The sequence below is a fragment of the Arvicanthis niloticus genome, chromosome 19 (assembly GCF_011762505.2).
Source record: "Arvicanthis niloticus isolate mArvNil1 chromosome 19, mArvNil1.pat.X, whole genome shotgun sequence".
Taxonomy (NCBI): Eukaryota; Metazoa; Chordata; class Mammalia; order Rodentia; family Muridae; genus Arvicanthis; species Arvicanthis niloticus.
In genome coordinates this window covers 6,223,970-6,246,590 of record NC_047676.1, presented here as the reverse complement: position 1 = coordinate 6,246,590, position 22,621 = coordinate 6,223,970, and the positions used below count along the sequence as shown (strand labels likewise).

The 22,621-nt window shown below is 46.2% G+C and overlaps 1 protein-coding gene across 4 annotated transcripts; it reads right to left on the bottom strand.

The window, feature by feature from the left end:
• Window positions 1–997: 997 nt before the first annotated feature.
• On the bottom strand, window positions 998–22,600 carry Mtrr (5-methyltetrahydrofolate-homocysteine methyltransferase reductase). 4 transcript variants are annotated; one of them, XM_034523622.2, is made up of 15 exons: window positions 22,502–22,600; window positions 21,412–21,576; window positions 19,724–19,877; window positions 18,002–18,119; window positions 15,567–15,939; window positions 14,134–14,256; window positions 11,780–11,933; window positions 10,574–10,662; window positions 9,337–9,517; window positions 6,984–7,026; window positions 6,123–6,309; window positions 5,012–5,130; window positions 4,458–4,550; window positions 4,175–4,357; window positions 998–1,930 (listed from the first exon to the last, which is right to left on the bottom strand). In XM_034523622.2, exons 2-15 carry the CDS (start codon window positions 21,538–21,540, stop codon window positions 1,786–1,788), a joined length of 2,091 nt encoding a protein of 696 aa, XP_034379513.1. In that variant the 5' UTR covers window positions 21,541–21,576; window positions 22,502–22,600; the 3' UTR covers window positions 998–1,785. The 4 variants fall into 4 exon arrangements, with proteins under 4 accessions (XP_034379513.1, XP_076772458.1, XP_076772459.1 ...); XM_076916343.1 differs by having other exon boundaries at window positions 22,092–22,531; XM_076916344.1 differs by lacking the exon at window positions 22,502–22,600 and adding an exon at window positions 21,905–22,044 and having other exon boundaries at window positions 1,743–1,930.
• Window positions 22,601–22,621: the final 21 nt, after the last annotated feature.

Below are 22,621 nucleotides of genomic sequence, written 5' to 3'. Positions count from 1 at the left end.
GGGTTTCTTGTGGCTCTTGTAATAGAGACTCAATGGAGAGGGCCTTAAGCTTCTGCTGATTCTCCAGTCTCAGCCTCCCTAACAATGGGATTACAGGTGTATGTCACCAAATCTGGCCTAGTTTTCAGTATTTATGTAAAACGTAGTGGTAAAAAGCAATTCAAGTGAAAGGTGGTTCACCAGACATACCAGTTGTTGAGAGTCATAACACATAGTTTGAAACTAAAAAAGACTACATCAGGCACACCAAAAGAAAGCCCAGATCGTAAACCTGGATGTCCTGTCAGAAACCGAGTCTTGATTGTTCTCAACGGCAACTGGTTTTGCCCTTTGGGTCTGTCGTTTGTGGTCATGCATCAGAGTGCAGGGACAGGTGGGCACTTGCCTTTAACTGAGGAACACTGTTCTCTGTCTGTGTTGGCCCAGCCTGCCGTGGCTGATGCGTACAACCTACAAATGTCAGGATTTGAGTGGTGTGTTTTCCTAACCCCTATCTTATTTATTGCACATTGAAACATTTAATAGTGAGAATAAAATATGCAAGACAGGAAGAGAAGGACAAACAGCCACAAAGCCTCACCAAGCTGGATATTTGTACTACTTTTTCAAATCTTTAATTCTTATAATGACCAAGGAGTCTCTTGATGACTTCTCACCAGGAGATGTGACTTTAAGGTTGAACTATTAAACGAGAGGATCTTTACACACTGGGTGTGTCTTTGAGAGGTCCTTTAGGCTGACTGAGGTAGACACCCACACTACATGTAGGCAGCCCCGCTCTGTGTGTGCATCCTAGAGTATATGAAGAGGAGAAGGCCTGGGAGGCACCTGTGTCTTCTTCCTGACTGGATGGGATGTGACCAGCTGCCTCCTCTTCTGCCACCATAATGTCCCCAGCACCGTGCACTGCACATCAGAACTGTGAGCTAAAATACCATCTCTCTTTAAGTTGCTTTGTCCCAGTTTTTGTCTCAGCAGCTATACACACAACACAGAATCCTTTTATATACTTTATTTTCATAGCTTGCAAGTAAATTTGGTATTAGAAGTCTAACTGGAGTTATTTAATCTGAGCTGAATCACAGAAGCGCAGTCAGGTATTGGGGAAAAACCAAGTCTATCAGTGAGGAGCAGACATGGAGTCCATGAGAAGAACAGGGCGCAGTGTTATTGAGATATACACGTGGCGCCTTTGTCAGGGATGCAAATGCCCTAAGCTGCAGGACTGTGACACTAAAGTTGACATGATGTGAACGGCAGATTACAATTTCAAATGTATTTCAAAATATATTTCTAGTAGCATAAAACCCTTCTCTTGTAAGGATTATCTCAAAATTAAAATATTTTATCACAAATATAATTTTGATAATAAACCACAATTAAATAAAGACATGCAAAAGTATGCTTTGCGTGTTTGTGTTAGTCACCTGTATAAATATCCTTTGAATATACTTCATTGAAAGACAATATGTCCACAAGCTCTCCAAACGCGCCCAGGCACAGGTGAGCCATCCACTCTCTGTCCTCTTGGGGAGCGCCCCTGTGCAATGGGGTGCCAGGTGGGAGCTGCCTCTTCCCCTCCACGTAGTGAGGTGCTGGGCAGGGCCACAGATAAGGTGTGGGAAACGACCTGTGAGACTGTCAGGCGGCTCTACCTGTTGTATCTGTAAGCAAGCCGTTCCCCACATAGCCTCCTCCAAGACTCCTCTTCTGTAAAACTGTCCTTTGGCACTTCAAGAAAAAACAAACAAACAAAAACAAACCCCAAGTGTCTCCCTTCCAGTCTCACGACCAGATGTCCTGCAGATACCGTTTTTCTTGCTTTAATGTCGCCAGTGTCTTCATTGCTTCTAGTTTGTCAGCTCCAGCTTCTCTGCTTAGGATTTCTACAAGGGCGTCGTTTACATCCTTGGCCATATTCTTGGCATCTCTAAAGACACAATAGCAGACTTTATAAAACAGGACGTTTCCTTAACCAAACCCTCCTAGTCACATCCCCAGTTCTCTCTGATCCTGCCATCTTTGTTTTCTCCTCACTTCCCAATGTTTTCCAGATATCCAGCACTGACCAGTGGCCACTCTAAATAGAGCTGACCACATGGGTCCACGGCTTAGGCGCCAATGTCCTAGAGCAGCCTTCAGTTTTACTGCAGGAGGGAGCTGGACTCTGGCTCACATTCAGGTCCCCCCCTTCTCTTTTCCTCAGAGTGTACAATAGACCCCCAGGCTCTCGTAGTCCCAAACCTTAATGCTCATGAAGTGGCGGTGAAGTGGCAGGCTCCTTCACTGAGGACCAAACTTAGCTCTTGAAGGCAGGGAAGGCATTGCACCTATGTCCCTGTCCCTTGCTAACTCCATGTTAAGACTGTCTGAGGTCAGGGAGTGGACCTCATGTCTCCTTACATGGCAATGTCTGGATGAAGGAACTGTAGGAAAACCTTCAGATGTCTGGAATATAGCCTGTCCTGTCACAGTTTATCTTGGGCGTTGTCTAAAGAGCCAGATCTGTCCCCTTCTTTATCTTTTCCTCAACTACTCCAGCATCTATCCACACAGGCCCACCCTCTGCCAAACCTGCAGGTCCTCTCTGCCCTCATCTCAATAGGCTCTTCAGCTGAGTGCCTCACACTTGGCTTCCGACAGGTTCCCTCCTCTGCCTGATGGTCCTCCACACCTGCCCACCCACTCCATTTGTGACTGGTGAGGTGACTCTGAGCCTTTATCTCTGAACACGCCAGGAAAGTTGCTCTCTAGGAAAGTTGAGACTCCGTGACTTGGAGGGGCTATGGCAGAGGAGAATTTAAGAGTCTGGAGGTATCTGTGATGTCTCCATGTTCTCAGTCACCAGTTCCCAGCACTTCTGTGTTTAGCTGCACCTGCTACTTAGAAGCCTGACACTATTTTGAAGTCTCAATGTGACCAAAATGCCATCACAAACATGCAGGTCAAGAACATCAACAAAAGCTAAATGAGAACACAGACCAACACAGTGTGTGGATCTCTGCGGTGGTCTTCATGTGGGGGAGCCAGAGACCCTCAGGGCGTGAGGTCATCTAGACACAAAAGCAGAGACCCTCAGGGCGTCAGGTCATCTAGACAGCAAAACCAGAGACCCCCAGGGCATGAGGTCATCTAGACAGCAAAAGCAGAGACCCTCAGGGCGTCAGGTCATCTAGACAGCAAAACCAGAGACTCCCAGGGCATGAGGTCATCTAGACAGCTAAAACCAGCCTTTGGAAAGCTAAAGCTATGAACAAAGTTAAAGAAAGAAAGGCAGGCAGAATGTGACAAGCATGTGCCATTCCATCAGTCCTGTGTGGCTGCAGTCACATCACCCAGGCAGAGCCAGTACTTCATCTTCTGCATCACAGCGACAAGGTCAGAAGGGCTTGGCTGATTGAGGGTGTTTTAGAATAAAAATACAATTTCTCACTTCAAATTTTCCTTATCTAGCTGAAAGTTTTAGAGCTAAGTTTCTACAATTTGTAACAGTCCACAGGGTGCTGTCTTTGAAGCTCACACAGAAGCATGCATATAAAGCTTAGTACCTGCAGGAGTGACTCTGTTAGTAACTGCAGGAGTGAGTCTGTTAGTAACTGCAGGAGTGACTGTTAGTAACTGCAGGAGTGACTGTTAGTAACTGCAGGAGTGACTGTTAGTACCTGCAGGAGTGACTGTTAGTAACTGCAGGAGTGACTCTGTTAGTAACTGCAGGAGTGACTGTTAGTAACTGCAGGAGTGACTGTTAGTAACTGCAGGAGTGACTCCGGCTTTCTGCCTACTTGCCCACCACACTGACCTAGAGAAAAGATTCTAATCTGATGACATTCTCAGAGTCAAACTCTACTTTCTGCTCTGCTTAACTCAGTGCTGCAAATCACAAATTCTTCAGCACAACAAAATTCATGTTGAGATAACAGTTTAAGTGGTTAAGGTTTTAACATTCAGATTTTCAGATGCTAAAAACATGTGCCCAAAGCAAAGCATTCCCCAGTGCAAGAGCCAATGTTCACCACTGCCTTTCTGAAAAGAATCCCTGGCTGTTAACTGGGCCCTGGAATTATTCACTGTGTGCTCATGTGTGACGGATGTGAAAGCAATGGTGTCACATTGATTACTGGCCCCTAATCCATCTGCAGTAGCTGCAGCTGGGTCTTCCGACCTGGCTACATACCCACACACGTAAATGTAGCCATTCTCCTGAAGGAGGATCCTGGCCACCTGCTGGCTGTGACGCTGGAGGTTGTCTTGCACATACTTTGCTGGAGCTTCCTCCTCCTCAGGTACAGTGTCTCTTGAGAACGAGACCTTCAGGTGAGTCAAGACCCCAGTCTTGAGGAAATGCCTGAGGTCCTCCCTGCAATACAACACCGCACGGTCAGTTAAAGGTGGGGTTAGCAATGCCAATTATAAGTCTGCAATTATAGCTGTCCAATCACAGCAGCAGCATCCTGTACCTGAACAAATAGTCTCTGTCCTTATGTCTGCAGCCAAAAAACAGCCACATTGCTCCAAAATTTCCATCTGGGTGCTGTTCTTGGAGTTTTTCTCTAATGTAAAAAGGAAGTGTTTGATATAATGAGCACATACATAAATATCTTTCAACAGGAAATATCACCAACAAACAGGTCTGTAAAATCCATCTTTGCACTGTTCTAGGCGACTCATTTAAAATATCAGCATTTGCTATGTTTGGATGTTATCTGAATTTTTATGCTACAGCACTACAGACTGACCCTGGACTCTTGTTTGCACTGAGCAGATGTTCTGCCTGAATTACAAAGCCTCCCTCCAGGCTAAAAAGTCCTGTTTCCTTTCCTCATGGTGACAAATCACTACAGTACCCGATACTAGGTAAAAACTATCCAAAGTAAACATTTTACAACCAATACTCAATTATTCTATAAAAACAAAAAAAACAAAAAACAAAACAACCCTGAAGAACAGCATGGGCAACTGTTTCCACCTGTGGTTACAAGGACTGCATTCTGCAGCCACAGTGAATACATACCTGTGCTGGAGGAAGCCAACAAAGGGGGCTACACCAGTTCCTGGACCCACCATTATGATGGGGGCTGACGGGTCATCTGGTAAGTGGAAAGAATTTGTTGCCCGAGGGGAGATAGGTATCTGGAATATTGAAACAGATGCAGTGAGTTTGAAAGAAGGCAAGCATGTGAGCGTGAACATACATAACCAGGATGATCTTGTGAAGATGCATGTGTGTTACCCCCCAGAGAAGCATCCTGAAGTTCATCAGCAGCACAGCCCCTTGCTAAAGCCATGAGCATGTCTGATACTCCAGAGGAAGGAAAAGTTTGCTTTGCAAATATTTTCTTTCTTTTTTCTTTTTTTTTTTTTTTTTTTGGTTTTTCGAGACAGGGTTTCTCTGTATAGCCTTTGGCTGTCCTGGAACTCACTCGGTAGACCAGGCTGGCCTCGAACTCAGAAATCCGCCTGCCTCTGCCTCCCAAGTGCTGGGATTAAAGGCGTGCGCCACTACTGCCTGGCAAATATTTTCTTTTTTACCCATATCACAGGTGCTTTTCCTGAGCATAGTTTTGTTTTGCTTTTAACCTGTGAACTGAAAGATAAAGCAAGGAGTGTGAAGAGGAAGGCAGGCTCGGTGCAAGTGCAAGCATCTCTTTAGATGGCTGCTGGGGAGAGTCACTTTGCTTTGCGTCTGTAGCCCCTTGGTGTGTCCCCATGCCCTAGTGGATGACGTCACACTCTCAAGCATACAGACAGCACTAAGTCAGTAAGGTAAAATCACTGAACAAAGGAATGCATAAATAAGGACACGAAGAGGATGGAGCCGTGGCTGGGTGTGCTAGGGGAAGCTGTGGTGGGGAGGTGATCAGGGTACATAGTACACAATGTAGGAAATATTCAGAGAATATTTTAAAGCATTTTTAAAACTGTTCTAAATGACAGGCATAGTTGGGATGCAGCAATAGGAGGCACCACGGCCGCACTGCCACCCTGTCATTCCAGGTTCAGCACTGTCCCACAGAAAAGGCATTATTTTCTACAGACAAGACAAGCAAGAACAGCCAGCAAACATCTGCAAGTTTAAGGTGCGAGCCTAACTTAGCAAAGCTGAAATCACACTGGTTCAGTACCTCAGGAGCCAGAGTGTCACCACTGTCTGCATCTGAAACATCTGAGTTTGGCTGAAGAAAAGGAGCAACCAGTGTGGCTAGCCAGCCCGTGCACACTCCCTTCCGCAGTGAGGCTGCCGTGGTGTTTGATGGAAACTCTATGATGTTAAACACAAAGTGGAGCTTGTCTGGATGGCGTAGGCTGGAGCTGCAGAGACACAGGCAAGTTCTGCCGTATCCACAGGGATGAATGATGCTTTCTCATTCACCAAGTGGGGCTTAGGGCCTCACCTGCCACGGCTCTACACAAGAGCTGTCTTAACCCCATAGTGAGGTACTTCCGGAGTTTCCAGTTTTATGTTTAGTAAGGTTTGTAGAAAGTGAGACGCCCCAAGGCTCTTCCTTCAGGACTCCCCACTCAGTATTTACCTGACTGATTTTATTACCATGCAGACAAGGGGCTAATACACTGGGTATTATTTATTAAGAGGACAAATTTGAAAGTAAGTGAAGAAAACACAAAGTTCAGAATCATCAGGAGACACCTTCAGAAACCTCTACCCATGTTGTATTACATGCAAACAACGTAAGAAACACAGGGAGCTCACTCCCACAGGCTCATGCTGCACTGTCACTGCAGGCACAGACTGGCTGGAGTGCCCAAGGACCGTGAGACTGGAGTCCACTGTCTTAAACGGGGAACATTAGATGGCCCATCTACCCTAACTGTGACTCCCACAACACAGAAGCCCTGGGGCTCTTCAGCTCACACTGAGCTCTACAGAGCAGGGGAGTTCTCAGCAACTGGCCCAGTCACTAGAGAGCTGGATGTTCAGGTTCCCTGATTTTGGAACTGAATATTATGCTAGTAAGTATTCATACCTTGCACACGAGTATGGTCGAGGCTGGAGTTTAGGAAGATGCTCTAAAAATAAAACAAGCAATTAGCTCAGGCCTACTGAAACAGGAACAAAAGAAAATCCACGCCTATATTTAACTTTCTTGTTTAGAATATTCAAAATGTTCTCATTTATAATATTTTGCAGTACATAGTGATACAGTGTTCAACTCTAAAGTCAGGATTCCTTCCCCTATGCTGGTCTTTGGGTGAGCTTAGTAAGGGCAGAGCATGAACAGCCTGCGGTCAGCAAACTCATTGCTTTCATGGTCTAAGGACCATCTGGAGAGACCCATCCCAGAACTTACAGATGTAAAATAAAGTCAAGGCCTCATGTAGGCAGCTGACCTGACAGACCTGACAGCTGGAAGGCACCGCAGGTCTGTCAGCTTGAAAAGTGGTGGCACTGCCGCCGCTTCAAAGCAGCTGCTGTTTTTTTTCACGGCGCCGCCGCAGACTCAAAGCGGCTGCCCGTTTTTGTTCTCGGCGCCACTGACTAAAAGCGGCTGTGGCTGCCAGCCGAGAGAAGCAGCGCCCCAGCCTCAGAGCAGCTGACGGGCTGACATTCCAAGATGGCGGCTACTCAGGCTCTCAGGTAGAACTATCAGTGCACTGCGCATGGGCAGTGCACTTAGGAACTTGACTCCAGCCCCTCCCAAACGGGGCATGCAAATGAGGTACAACTAGGGTACCACGAACCTGGCCAATCACCCCCGCCCGGGCGGGTATGCTAATGAGTATGCTAATGAGTCGTTGCAAATTGACCAATCAGACACCTCCAATGTGCTTTGTCACGCCCAGGGCTGGGGGTATATAAGCAGCCTGTTCTGGGCATTCGAGTCAGTCTCTTCCAGAAACCTAAAAGAACGCTTCCAATAAAGGCTGTTGAGAAGAATCCGGTTTGTCGCGTCTTCCTTGCTGGACAAGCGGGGCTCGACAGCCTCAAAAATACCAAAGACAGATATTTTAGGAAATACTTAGGAGAAAGACGTACTTTTCCTTCTTGTGTTAATATACTTAACAGAAACTTAAGTGCATGGTGGGAGACTTTCTCAAAACAACTGCCACAGAATCCCAGTGGTTTAAAAACACACAGCAACACATGGAAAAGCAACAGTAAATAGTCCCTATTTCAAATACCTGCTTACAAATTTTGGAATTTTTGTGAATAATTTGTTTTATTTTTAATTTATTTGGGCAAAATGTTGAAAAGTTCCTTCTAAACTTGGCCTCAATAAAGCAGGAAAACAAAGATCAGTACAGGGTTTCTCTAAGGTTTTTTTTTTTTTTTTTTTTGGTTAAAGAAATGGAAAATTTCAATTTTGTAGGTCCCAATGACTCCCTCTAGCTCCTAACCTGTATTCTGGCCAGGCATGAGCCTCTACCACCTACCTCCATTATACCACTAAGCCAGAAAGCACCAGCCCGGCTGGCTTAGACAGAATTGGGGAGACTAGCCTCACGTAATGATTTTTTTAAAACCACTTTAGGAGGAAGACAAAGAAAAAGAACACGAAGACATCATGGGAAGAGAAAGCAAGACCTGACTAGCCATTCCCTGCGCAGGCCTTGAAAGGGCTCCTGGTGGCTTACCTAGAGGACTACACATGTTTTCATGGCGTACACGTGAATGGTGACATCAGGCTCTGCCCCACTACAGAAAAGCTAATGCAGGAACGTAGGAAAGGCTGCAGGATCCCAGCGGCTCATGGCCATCACTCCTGGAAGCAGGGCCAGCCCCTGTGAGCAGGATGGCTCCCCATGCCCCAGCTGTGTCAACCTGTTTTACAAATGCCTCGTTGTTCTGGAACACTGTACTTCTGAATACACGTGATGCATTGTCCCTGCATTTACCCAGAGCACATGCTTCATGCAATCTCACCACATGCTCACTGGCTTTCATGAGGATCATTCTTTCCCTCTGAATATTCACTGCTAGGGAAACTCAGCTAAAAGCCCTCACTGAAAAAAATAAACTAGAAAAGATGCTAAAAATAAAAATAAGTATAAATAAATATAAAATAAATATAAATAAAAATAAAAGAATACAATTGGATAAGTTAATAGAGAAAATGACAGTGACACTAATAGAAGGAAAAAACTAACAAAGAAGAAAAGAATGAGAATGTAAGGAAGAGGGACTTCGTCCTCTAAAAGATGTCACTATAATCTGAAAACAAAGCACATAGCGGGTCTCTGATTCGTCACCCTCCAGCCCCATTTGACCATGTCCACACTGTATCTGCACAGGACTCACAGAACGCCAGCCTTCTTCACAACACAGAGGCTCACTGATCGTGCACGAGGCCTGGGGCCAACGAAGGAAGGGCGACTTACCTAGCAGGAGGCTGAGTGGAGGCTGGCAGGACGGAAAGGCGTGCAGTAGGTCCAGCAGGCAGACGTTGGCATCCCGGATGAAGCGGTTGTAATCAGCTGCTCCCTGCTTACTGCACAGCTCCTGCAATCTCCGCTTCTCAGGGGCACTGCTCGTGTGGTCCCCAAGTGCCCGCAAAAACGCCTGAGGAAAGAGGCCAGCTGTGGTTACGGTTAGCTCCCTGAGTTCCAGGCCAGCCAGAGTTACAGGGTGAGAGCTTGTCTCAAATAAATAAATAAATAAATAAATAAATAAATAAATAAGCAAGCAAGCAAGCAAATGAATAAAAGATCAAAGAAACGAAAAAGAACAAGCTCAAACAGCAGAAAATATTGCAAGGTTTTAAAATATAAAACATTTAAAATATCAGTTCTAAAGACTTTATTTTACACAAATGTTTAAAGCACGTGTGCAAAGACTATCACAGTACAGAAATTTCTGCTTTGACATTAGTTTTCTCCATAGAAAATGTAGAAACAGCCCAGATATATATACTCATGATCGAGCCAACAACTTATAGTGCACCCATTAAAAACACCCTCATCTTTGCACACCAGAACACACAGACTTAAACTCTGAGGGAGCAGTTACAAAACTTTTACTTCCCATGTCACATCCATATAGATATTCTTAAACAGCATAGTTTGCATAGTAAAAATATATTTACATATACTTTGTAAAATTTAAAAAAATGGCAAAATTAAAACAAAGCTGAATTAATTAAAATTAAGAAGTTCTCATTAAAATGAACTCTGTTTGCTTCCCATGAGCAGCAGTGCAGTAGGCACGTCCACAAAGCAGTGTGGAAGTTTGTCTTTAATTACCACAGTCTCTCTGCTCAGATAATTCAAGTCTAGTAAAACAGTTTAGAATGTGTAGGAAACGTTTAGTTTACTGGATGTTTTAAATGCAGTTCCTGGTGTGACAGTGACCTCTAGTGGCTCAGTCTATTTCAAAATTCCTATACACAGCAATGCAGCCCCTCCACTTCCTCACGGTCCCATCCAGCAGAAACCAGGCGGCACTGCACAGACCTGTAGTAATACACTGGGTGGAAGACTCCCAGGCTGCAGCGTTAATGTCAGATGAAAAGGCGACTGAAGGAGACCCGTTTTCACGACCTTAGAAAGACATCTGAACAGGGTCCTCAACAGAGCCCTGTCCATCTTCAAGATCCTCAGAGAGGACGAGGAGACATACCTTTTTAGGAACTGCTCTTATTTCAAGACACCAGGTGAGGATGAACTGGAGAGAACTCCCCTCAGGCACATGCTGGGGCACCGCAGCTCCTTGCAGGTGAGGCAGGAAGAGTGTCAGGCCAGAGAAAAGACACAACCACAAACAAATCTTCAGAACATGCTCTGCATTCACCAAATACAGCTAGCTGCAACACTTTGCACTGCAATGCTACCAAGTATGTGACTTGTGGCAATGTCCAAGCAGTGACTGGCCGAAATAAATATATATATGCTAGGGAAAAAGAAAATGGCCACTTCCACCTGGTCTCAACCAGGTACGCGCGCGCTCTCGCTCTCTCTCTCTCTCTCTCTCTCTCTCACACACACACACACACACACACACACACACACAGACAAACACACACACATGCATATCACAGACACTCACACACACCAGACACACACACCAGACACACACACCAGACACACACACACCACAGACACATACACCATACACGCACACACATCCCACAGACACACATATATATCAGACACACACATACATACACACAAGCACACACCCCACAGACACAAATATATTTCAGAAACAGACACACACACCAGACAAAATAAAAACAACTCTTTTTGAAAAAACAGGAACTTTAGGACTGAAAAAATTGAAGATTATATGCAATATTAATACTTTAAAAAATAAAGTTTCTTTTTTTTTAAAGATTTATTTATTTTTATTTATATGAGTACACTGCAGCTGTCTTCAGACACACACCAGATAGCAACCACAGAGCCACCATGTGGTTGCTGGGACTTGAACTCAGGACCTCTGGAAAAGCAGTTAGTGTTCTTAACTGCTGAGCCATCTCTCCAGCCCATAAAGTTTCTTTTATATACAGAAAAAATATTTTTATATAATGTCAGTATGAGAAATAAACAGAATGGGAATTTTACATAAAGGCTCAGGCTCCTCTCATGCCCACAGTGGTCAGTACAAGTAAAGTCCGTCACACCAGTCACTGTGAGAAAGAACAGTGACAAGAGCCCGTCAGCACCAGGGCTTGCTTGTGGTCTTGTGTGTACGTGTGTGCACGTGTGATTTGTGTCTGTGTGTGTGTGTGTGTGTGTGTACACGCACAGGCATGGCATGTGGCTGAGCTGCAGCATCTGTGCAGCCAGCACACAGGATGCTGGGTGTGTCTACCTTCCATCCTACCTTTCTTCTTGGTGTCCGTCTTAATTCTCAAGTTGACACGGTGTGCTCGCTTATCAGCCAGCTGCAGCCTTTGAAGCAGGTTTTCTACTTCAGAATCACTGTTTGGACAGATGACATTGAAGGAATCTCCAGGTTGATGGGAAAACTCTATTTTCTAGAGAAAAACCAAGGTGAAACAGAAAAGAAAAATCCAATGCATTAAAAAAGTTTAAGGTATAGAGTAACAAAAGCTGTTTTCATCATGGCTAGCTTAGTACAGAAACTCACAAACCAGCTCTAACCAAAAGAGAACCCAATGAATAAGTCCAATTAATCAAACACTTTCATCAGTAGTTACTCCAGAAAGGACCTGTGTGTGTGTGTGTGTGTGTGTGTGAGCATGCCCTGGGTGTGATGGTGCTCACCTTTGATTTCATCATTTGGGAGCCAGAGGCTGGCAGATGTCTTGAATTCTGAGACCAGCCTGGTCTACAGAGTGAGACATAATCTTTAAAAACCCAAACAAAATATACATGGCAGGAACAGACAATGCTCTGGCCAGTAAGTTTACAGACTGAAGTTTAGATTTTCAGAATCCACATAAATGCTAGCTGGGTGTGTGCCCACTTGTAAATCCAGCCTTGGAAGGCGGACACATGGCAAGCCCATCTAACAGCAAGCCGTTTGTGGAGACCAGCCATATTGGAGAGCTCTGGGTCTGATAGAGAGGCTGCCTCAATGAATGAGATGGAAAAGCATTCCAGAAGATTCCTAATAGGGCACAAACACACAACACATACACCACATACACACAACACACACGCACCACACTGGCACATTTAAAAGATACATGGACTCTGTCACTAACAAACATAAAACCACTCGGTTAAGATGCCTGTCAACTCTTTTTTTTTTTTTTTTTCTATCAGAAAGCTCTACTGAACTCTCACAGACAACCTGAAATGCTCTGCTTTCATTTCTTGGGACATTCTTCAAGAAAAATGGCTGAATTAATGGTTGAAGGATCCCTCACAGACTGAGCAGATGCAGACGGGCTCATGGATGAAGTTCAAATGACTATATAGAGTCCTTGACTCCACAAGCAAATGACAGGGACAGCCCCTGACCCCACAGGCAGATGACAGGGACAGCCCCTGACCCCACAGGCAGATGACAGGGACAGCCCTGACCCCACAGGCAGATGACAGGGACAGCCCCTGACCCCACAGGCAGATGACAGGGACAGCCCCTGACCCCACAGGCAGATGACAGGGACAGCCCCTGACCCCACAGGCAGATGACAGGGACAGCCCCTGACCCCACAGGCAGATGACAGGGACAGTCCCTGACCCCACAGGCAGATGACAGGGACAGCCCCTGACCCCACAGGCAGATGACAGGGACAGCCCCTGACCCCACAGGCAGATGACAGGGACAGCCCCTGACCCCACAGGCAGATGACAGGGACAGCCCCTGACCCCACAGGCAGATGACAGGGACAGCCCCTGACCCCACAGGCAGATGACAGGGACAGCCCCTGACCCCACAGGCAGATGACAGGGACAGCCCCTGACCCCACAGGCAGATGACAGGGACAGCCCCTGACCCCACAGGCAGATGACAGGGACAGCCCCTGACCCCACAGGCAGATGACAGGGACAGCCCCTGACCCCACAGGCAGATGACAGGGACAGCCCCTGACCCCACAGGCAGATGACAGGGACAGCCCCTGACCCCACAGGCAGATGACAGGGACAGCCCCTGACCCCACAGGCAGATGACAGGGACAGCCCCTGACCCCACAGGCAGATGTTCTCTACTGTCACTTTTCTGGAGAGATTCTAAAACCTTTTCAGATTCTCCAAAGAATCAGAACAGCTGCCAGAGAAGTCAGTGCTTTCCTGACCATCCAGCCTCAACCTTCTTCCTCCTCGCTGGCTGACCGTAAGTGGACAGCTTTTTCTGCGGGCCTGACATGGGTGAATGGCATCTGACTCCATTAGTCTCTCATGGCTGTGACCAGGACAACAGTGTTATGTTCTGCACTGTCCGTGCCAGTCACATCTCACCCCTGCTCTAAAGTGGAAAGGAGAGAGGCGAGGAGGAAAGGACAGACAGGCGTCTCGCAGGAAATGCCTCCTCCTCCTGGGTGTAGGAACAGGGACAGCCCCTGACCCCACAGGCAGATGACAGGGACAGCTGTTCTGATTCTTTGGAGAATCTGAAAAGGTTTTAGAATCTCTCCAGAAAAGTGACAGTAGAGAACATCTGCCTGTGGGGTCAGGGGCTGTCCCTGTCATCTGCCTGTGGGGTCAGGGGCTGTCCCTGTTACCTAAAGGGCAACCATGCTGAGAAAGAGCCCAGCAACAACTTACTGAAATGTCCAGCTCCAACAGCAGAGTGGTCTTTACGGCATCATTTGTAGTCAGCTGAACAGCTTTCAAAATTGGAACTTGAAAAATTGGATCCACTGACGGCACAGATGCTTGGTTTCCCTCCTGGAGAAACAAATGGGATAAAATACAATGAGACGCAATGTCCAAGCTGGGAAGATGGGTTGGTTAGTAAAGTGCAAACACAAAGACCAGTGTTCAATCCCCAGAACCACATTAAAAAGCTGCTGAGACAAACGGAGCCCTGGGGCTTACAGCCACCCAGCCAAGGCCACCGGCGAGCAGGCCTGATGTAGGAAGGGTATTCTTGGTTTTAGGTATTTCAGAAGCATTCGTAACTAGTGGCCCCAGGACCGACAGCACAGGTCTTAGGAAACAGCATAGAAACTTAATTTCTTGTGGTATCTTCTAATTCCTCTTCTAACTTGATTTTATTACATTTAAAAATAGCAATCATTTTAACGAATGACAGCCAACCAACTTTGTACAACTGGGAAGGCTGGGGGCAAGTCAGAGCTGGATGCTGGAGGCCCAGTCAGGGGGACTCTGGAATGTGACTTTCAGATTATCTACCATCAGCACTGGCTCAGCCCTCAGCTCCAGCTGCAGGAAGCACTCAGCATTCCAAGGCCACGGCCTGCCTCAGCCACCTCCCCTTGGAGAGCAGCCTAAATCCCAAGTCAAAATCCCAAGAGATGCTGAAACCTTTGCTGAGAATGGACCATGCTCAGCTTCTCACTGTGTCTAATCCTGCTTTTATCCCACCAGCCCAGACACAACTGCCAAGACAAACACCTCACAGTTTGACTCTTGGGATCAGTAGCATCCAGTGCTAGAGTAGTGTAATCAGGCCGCTAGAACAGGAGTCTGGATCTGGGCATGCATCTGGGTGGTGAGACCTTCCACACTGTCACAGAAGGAAGGTGGAGTTGCAGCGTAAGAGCAGTGTCAGTGCAGGGTGGGGGAGTACGACGTCAAAGGCTGGGAGAGCCGGATAGGACGGAATGCCGAGGCTCTGCCCTCGGTGCTGGATGGACTCAGCACCTTAGAGACGATGTGAGCAAGCTGACCACTTAGCAACGCAAAGTGAAGACAGAGCAAGAGTGGCGCCAGGAAAGGCTTTGTCAGAGACAGAAATGGACGTCTGCAACATCAAGCCATTTGAGACAGAGATGGGCATAGGTTTTCTGGAAGGCAGGAGAGTACGTGCTCTCTTCTTTGCAGACCTCGGGTGAGAGCAGCCACAGACACTACACAGTACAACAGGCACATCTGCTGCAGGAACAGGAGGCACAACAGAGGAGATGCTGCTTGGGTCTAGGAGATGAGGACCTCTGATGTGAAAAACAGAACACAAGGCCAACACTCACAGTTCAGCAGCATATGAAGCACAGAGCATGAAGCAAATCTCTCACCTGGTCAAGACACTCCTGAAGATGGACCTCCAAATACTCTGGGGGTGCAGCAGGAATACTTAGAGAGGTCTGTGAGAGTGGGGGAACCGAGTGGACAAGTGAGGAGTCAAAGTCTTCGATCCGACTCAGCTGACTCCTGTTTGTCTCATTTTGTTCTCGAAGCTCAGAATCCCCTTTCCCTTCATCCTCTAATCTCAGAAGTTCAACTTGTGACTGGATGTGCAACAACTCTGGCTCCACAGCCGTGCTCGAGGGGGCATCTGATGCCCGTGGGAGTGCACCACTCATGTCTTCTTGTCCTCCGAGTGACGTAAAGTGCTTTGTGAGAGCAGCCCAGAGTCCATCAATCCACGGCTCTACCACAAGCTCTAAACTGGATGAAAAGCAAGAAAAACTAAATGCCTAGGTTGTCCGTTTGCGTGTAACAATGAGACAGCAGTCGTTGGTGCATTCGGCAGAGGACTACATGCAACCGTTAGGAGCACTAGAGACTACTAAAAACACAACTAATACATTTTCAAAAGCACAGCACTGTGTAGATACACACTCTGTACAATCTGAGCATGCATGCGGAGCAAATGAGCTGACATGAGAAGCTGTTTTGCCCTGGTAACAGGAATATAATTACTCTCATAGTTGGGCATCTGTGCTTTAGGGAGCTAGCAGTTTACAGATGGGGTCAATCCTGATGTCACTAGCAGAGCTCGGCCATTCTCATGTTATAAGTATCGTTCTGTCAGCTGAAGGCACCACTTACGTTGTCTACTACACGGATTGATCTTTCTCCTACAGGCATCACCAAGAAATCATCCTCAATCCAAAGTAAATGTCTGACTAAATACAAACTTCCCTTCCTACCAGTCTATGAATATGTCTTTTACATCTTTAAATCAATTTCTTAAAAGGAAACTTGAATTGATCACACATTCATTCTTAACTTGCAGAAGTTCAGCTAGGACTAACACATGAGCTAGGACTAAGCTCATCTCACGTCTCTGTCTTCCCAGGATCCGACTGTGAATTCACAGACTTCGTACTGCATTTATCCTGGGGAGTCTTCATGAACGCACGTTCAATGGTAAGTTACACGTAAAGCACTACTCCTGTACTTGAGAGAGTAAGATGACGCTACCAGTAATGCTGAAGGGAGCTCACGTCCACCCAGTGCCCACTGTGAAGAAGCACAGTATTACAGGCCGAGAGCATCCATCTGCCTGACCACGCCCTGAAGCTTTCTAGTACACCCTGTCATTATCTACCACAGGCACAGAAACATGAGTGACCAGAGCTGTGGTCACCCAGAAGGGATGGAAGATGTCAACCTAGGCATATGAGTGCAAATGCATTCTCTGCTTCAGCCTGGAGGGACAGCACACAGCAATGTCTTCTACTGACACCTTAACCTCAGACACAATAAAGCAGTTGGGCTCAACGGTGAAGACACACAACTACTGAGAGACACCCTCAGGAATTTTAACTCTTGATCGAGTAAGTGACCCAGGATCCTTTGAAGACATCTGTGTGTGGCATTAGAGACAGCGTAAAGGACGGATACAAGCATTCTCCAACAAGTAAACCTAGCTCACAATGAAGCTCACAATGAAGCTGCAGAATGAGCAGGTAACGTGGAAACTGGCTGCAGCTGAAGGAAATCGTGAAAGGCACCAGGCAGGATGAGAGCAAACATGAGAGGCTCCCACCAGAGAGAAGCACAACATTACTGATGTCATTACTTCTACGAACAGGTTATTTACTAAGCACAGTGACTGGAAACTCACTCAGTTTTTTACCTGGTCAAAACAAAACCACCACAACAAGAAAACGTGCACCATTATCTGGCTACAGCAATGACAGTCAAAGGTTCAGCAGCAGACTGACGGGACAATGTTGACGACTGGGAAGAAACACGTTGGGAGGACTGGGAAGGCTGTGCACAAGCTTAAATACCGAACCGCAGGAAACAGGAAACAGGGCAAGAGGCTAATGGTGCAGCCACTGTGATGGAAGGAGACAGCCAAGCCATGCCATGGTCAGTGATGCTCAGCCTGCAGGGCTCGTCCCACAAGAGGAGATGCAAACAGTGGCCCCATGTGCAGGGCAGAGAGAAGACATATAGGTGATACCAATGTGGCCAGAGAAAATGCTCACTCTTATAAATACGTTTGTCTATACTGAGAGGCATGTAAGATGTGCTGGGCACTTGTCTTTTTCCATTAACAGGTACTAGGGGTATAGAGGGACATGGGAGATGGATGACACAGGCCAACCATGGTCTAGTCATCCAACCTTCCTGGGTCCCAGAGCTAAAATGATGAAATTATAATGAGACTCTCAGATGATTGTCAGTTCTAAACCCAAGCAAATGTCTTTTATAAACGTACAATTTCCATCATTGTGTAGAGCTTACTGAAAAAACCAGATGTGCATTGCCTTACCCTACACAGTCATCGGCGTGTCCGGTGTCATAGAAATGCTGGGCTCCGAGCTCCTGAAGTCTTTTATCAATTACTTTCCCTCCATTGCAGAAGTATGTGTACTCTGAGTCACCCAAACCTAGAGAGCCAGAATACATAGTCAACGAGTACAAAGGCTCAGCGAGATGACAGACGGCAACACACAATGTCTTAATACTACCCACACTCTTACACATTCATCAGGTGTAGCGGACAGATCCGCGTTCCCTTGTTTCTCCCGTAATCTTAAGTATGAAACGCTTTTCTACTGCATATCATGCAAATACAGGCTACTGGCCAAAGAAATATACATGTTTAACATTTCTGTTTCCATGAGTTATTATAACAATACAGGAATCTGAAGAAACAGGTAAAGCTGGCTTTGAAACCCAGCGTCTGTACTGTATGTTTTCCCAACTCTGAACAACTGCCAAACACACTCTGTGTGTGTGTAAGGAAGCTTTCTCTGGAACACAGCCACATCTGCTTGCTTACATGCCATGATGGTTCTGAAGCCACAATACCACCCAGCAGCTATGGTAGTGACCATGTAACCTACTAATACCGATCTTCCCCCAACAGTATTTGCCACTTCTGATCTGCATACCCTGGCACACCTGTGCGACAAGCAGAGGCTGTGTACACACCTCTGTCAGGTCACTTTAAAGAACTGCTCCAGTCTCGAATACTGAGAAAGCTAATGCTTTACATCTGCCAGAAAATTCAAGATTGAAAACTTAAGCTTCTCAGTTTAATTGTCCCCATGGCTTGACAACAGTGACAAGAGTGAGCATGTGATGGGAACAGACACGGGCTACCACTGACAAGAACGGCTGGGTCGGGCTTCAATCTGATCTCTGTAGAAAAGCTTCAAGAAAATCTGTAACACTACATACACATATACCAAACTGTGGCTGTGGTGAGAATGGAAAATCTATGCAGGGTAGGTTCTCTGTGCTAGATACTCTCCCAAGCATATTCATCAAAGATGAATCACACAGATGACAGGCCAGAATATGGACCCACAGTCTCTCTGCTGGCCCCTCTATTTTTTAGTTAAAATGTATCCTGTATATACAGACACACACATGTGCATACACATGTGCACCATGGTAGAACATGAGGCTTAAAGGGCAACTTGCAGGACCTGTCATGTGGGTTTTGAAGACTAAACTCAGGTCATCAGGTTTGGTGGCAAGCTGCTTTGCCTGCTCAACTAACTCCTGACAGGCCCTTAGGGAACATAACTAAAACATTCCAAAAGAACATAACTTGGTTTTATGACCTGCTGTTATGTTAAATATGAAATATCCCAAGGGCTCACTCTTTCAAAGACTTCTGTTTTAGAAGGTTTGGAGTGAGGCCTGGACATTAGTGAACATTCTGAAACATTTCTGAAATGTTCTGAAAACATTCCATGGCTACTGGTGAGGTTCTGCACAGTGTTTGCAGATAAGTGGTAAAGTGCTCTCCTCAGTACAAGGCTCCGGGTTCGATTCCACAAACATTCCCAGGACCGAGGGAGGAGAGGATCAGAGCACTGCTTTGGGGTACAAACTGGAGAATGATTGACACTTTTATATTTTATATAGATGTAATATTTAAGTAAAAATAAAAAGACCCATGCAATTTTATTTCAAGATTTTGAAAGATATATTCATATATCAAAGTAGTAACTGCATATAGTAAAAGTGAAATAGTTACCCAATAATCCATACCGCAGGTGAGCAAAAAAGTCTGTGGGTAGTGTCTTGTTGTGTATTTCTTTAACAAACTTGCGGGCTGTGTCAGGTGGGTCTCCTGTCCCTGTCGTGGATACAACCATCACCAGAGGGCCAGTTTCTGTTTTCAGATCATACTACAAAACAAAGATGCATACTGTAGGTTTGTGGTTTAGCACATTGACAAGATCAAGGCACAGCAACCAGAGGTCATGAGCCCACTTTCCTGTCTGGCATGCTTCCTTCTAATTATTTTTTTTTCTGGCCAAGTTACCATAAACGTGCGGCAGTGAGCAGTCCTGTGACTAGGTGCCTCAATCACGCTGCCAAGTAACTCAAAGGAACACTGCCTTCTTAGTTCACTTGTGCTGATGGCACCAGGAGGCTGGGAGAGTTTAATACTTTTCCCTCCACATAGTACACTAAGAAAATCCCCATCTCCCCCAGGCTGTTATCGAATTCTGTACTTCAGGAAGACATGAGAAGTAAATAGGCCCATTAAATTATCAGGGGGACATTTTACCTTGAGCAGCAAGGCAGTAAAATTATATCTATCTATCTATCTATCTATCTATCTATCTATCTATCTATCTATCTATGTATCTATCTCACACTAAACACACACACACTAAACACACACACAAAACACACACATGAAAGTAAAAAGAGCAAAGGGGGTTTTACAGCGTCAAGGTGAGGCAGAAACAAAGATAACGGACACTGAGTACCCAGAATTAAATCATCAGAACACTGCCAGGCATGGCTGTGTGTATGCTTTTAATCCCATTACTCAGGAGGCAGAGGCTGGTGGCTCTCTAGAGTTCAAGGCCAGCCTGGTCTACAAAGAGCCCTGTTCTGCCCCAATAAGCAAACACACTTTTGTTTTTGTTTTGTTTGTTTTTCGAGACAGGGTTTCTCTGTGTAGCCCTGGCTCTCCTGGACTCACTCTGTAGACCAGGCTGGCCTCGAACTCAGAAATCCGCCTGCCTCTGCCTCCCAAGTGCTGGGGATTAAAGGCGTGCGCCACCACTGCCCGGCGCAAACACACTTTTTTAATAAATGAAAGAACACAGGAGCAACACGAGATATCCCAGTGAAGACAGGCTGCAGTGCAAGTGAGGTTGTGAGGTTTTTAACCTAATTCAAACATATACTTTTGTGTTAATCTCAGCTAGTTGGCAGGAGGATCTCACCTCCAAGTTTTGCCAGAGCTAGAGTGTGAGTTCAAGGCTAGCTTGGGCAAGCCTGGTTATATGTTGGGAGCCAACTTTTAGCAGAAAGTGGCTAGAAAGCAGCTATCCACATGCTAGCCACACCTCCAAGGCTTACATCATATCCACGCCTACAAGGGGCGTGGCAAGAGTGTATGACTACCCTAGATTTCCCTTCAAATAAAGGAGACTTGATCAGAGACTTGATCAGAACGTCTGTCTTGTCTCCATGCCTTGCGTCTTTTCTCCTCATCCTCTCTCTCCCTCTAGACCCTGACCGGAAGACAGGAGTGGCAGTTTGAAGCCAGGCAGAGCGGAGCAGGCTGCAACATAGTAACTAACCAGGCTTTTTAAGTCTTTTGTCTCAAGCCAGGTAGAGCAGAGCCGGTTGCAACAGGTATATAGCCTCATTCCACAACAAAGTGCAGGAAAATGCACAGGAATAGCGGACCTTACTTACCTTTTCCGACTCACTGACACAGTGCAGATCTGCAGAAAACCCGTGTGACACAGCCTGCTCACTTATTTCTTCTGCTATGGCCTTTGCCTGTCCTCGCTGTGTAGCATACAGTAACAAAAACCTTCTCATCACCTCAGGTCTTCGGCTCTAACTCTAACCATGAGACTAAAAACCACAAAGGGAAGAAAAGGATACTGTTTAACGAAGTGGCAGAACACGCAAACATAATTTGAAACAGCCTTCCCTAAACTTGTTTCTTATCTCTAATTTTAAATGAACCACAGTATGAGAGAATTAAGACAGGAGATATACAAAAGTGAGACTCTCGATTGGGTGAAATCCACTCCAGATTTCTAGCTACTTTTGGGTATTGTAATTCAGAAGTGCATACCTGTAGGAGTGATCTGCTTTTCTGCTCATTCGTACTAAGAATTAGGATCATAAGCCTGAATGGTGAAGGGACTAAGCAAAGCTCAAACGTAGTGTCACTTACAAAGGCTATTGCTTCTGCCGGTTTTATTTTTAAACTGTACAATGTTCCCGTAAAACTGGGGAATTCGTGTTTCCTGCTACATCTTAATCAAAGTACTGGTCTTCATCAAAGTTCGCATCGTTGCATAAATCAGTAGTCACTGTACATGGACTTTACACAGAGACGGTATTTCTAATCCATGCCTTACCCCGGAGATAACCAAGAGAAAAATAAAGGGCACTGGGATTCCACACTCCGCCATTCTATCCAGTGGCTGACGCTGAATGGTAGCCAGTCTGTATAAAATTATCTTTCCGTGAGTGAACCAACTACAGTCTCTAAGCACTTGTGGCTTATCTGCTGGGGAGCTAGGACACAGAAACTGAAAAGGTTCGTTAGGAAGCATAGCTACAGAGTTGACGGGACCAATGGGTGACTCGCGACGCGACCCGTGTGGGCTCACGAGGTTTTGGGAAAAGGTGGTGGAGAAGACTCCTCCTCACTGCACCCCGTGAACCCCCCATCGGTCCAGGAGACTCAGAGACCGCATCCCACTGCGCAGGCGCGAGTCCCGGCTCCCCGCGGCTTCCTTCGCTCCCGAGATCCCGGGCCGTGTACCTTCAGGCGCGAATTCCTGCGCGCGACCCCGTTTTCATCAGGCAGGCACAGTCCAGGAACAATGCGCACGCGCGCGCCGCACAGCACGCATGCTCCGCGCGACCACCAATAGAAATGCGG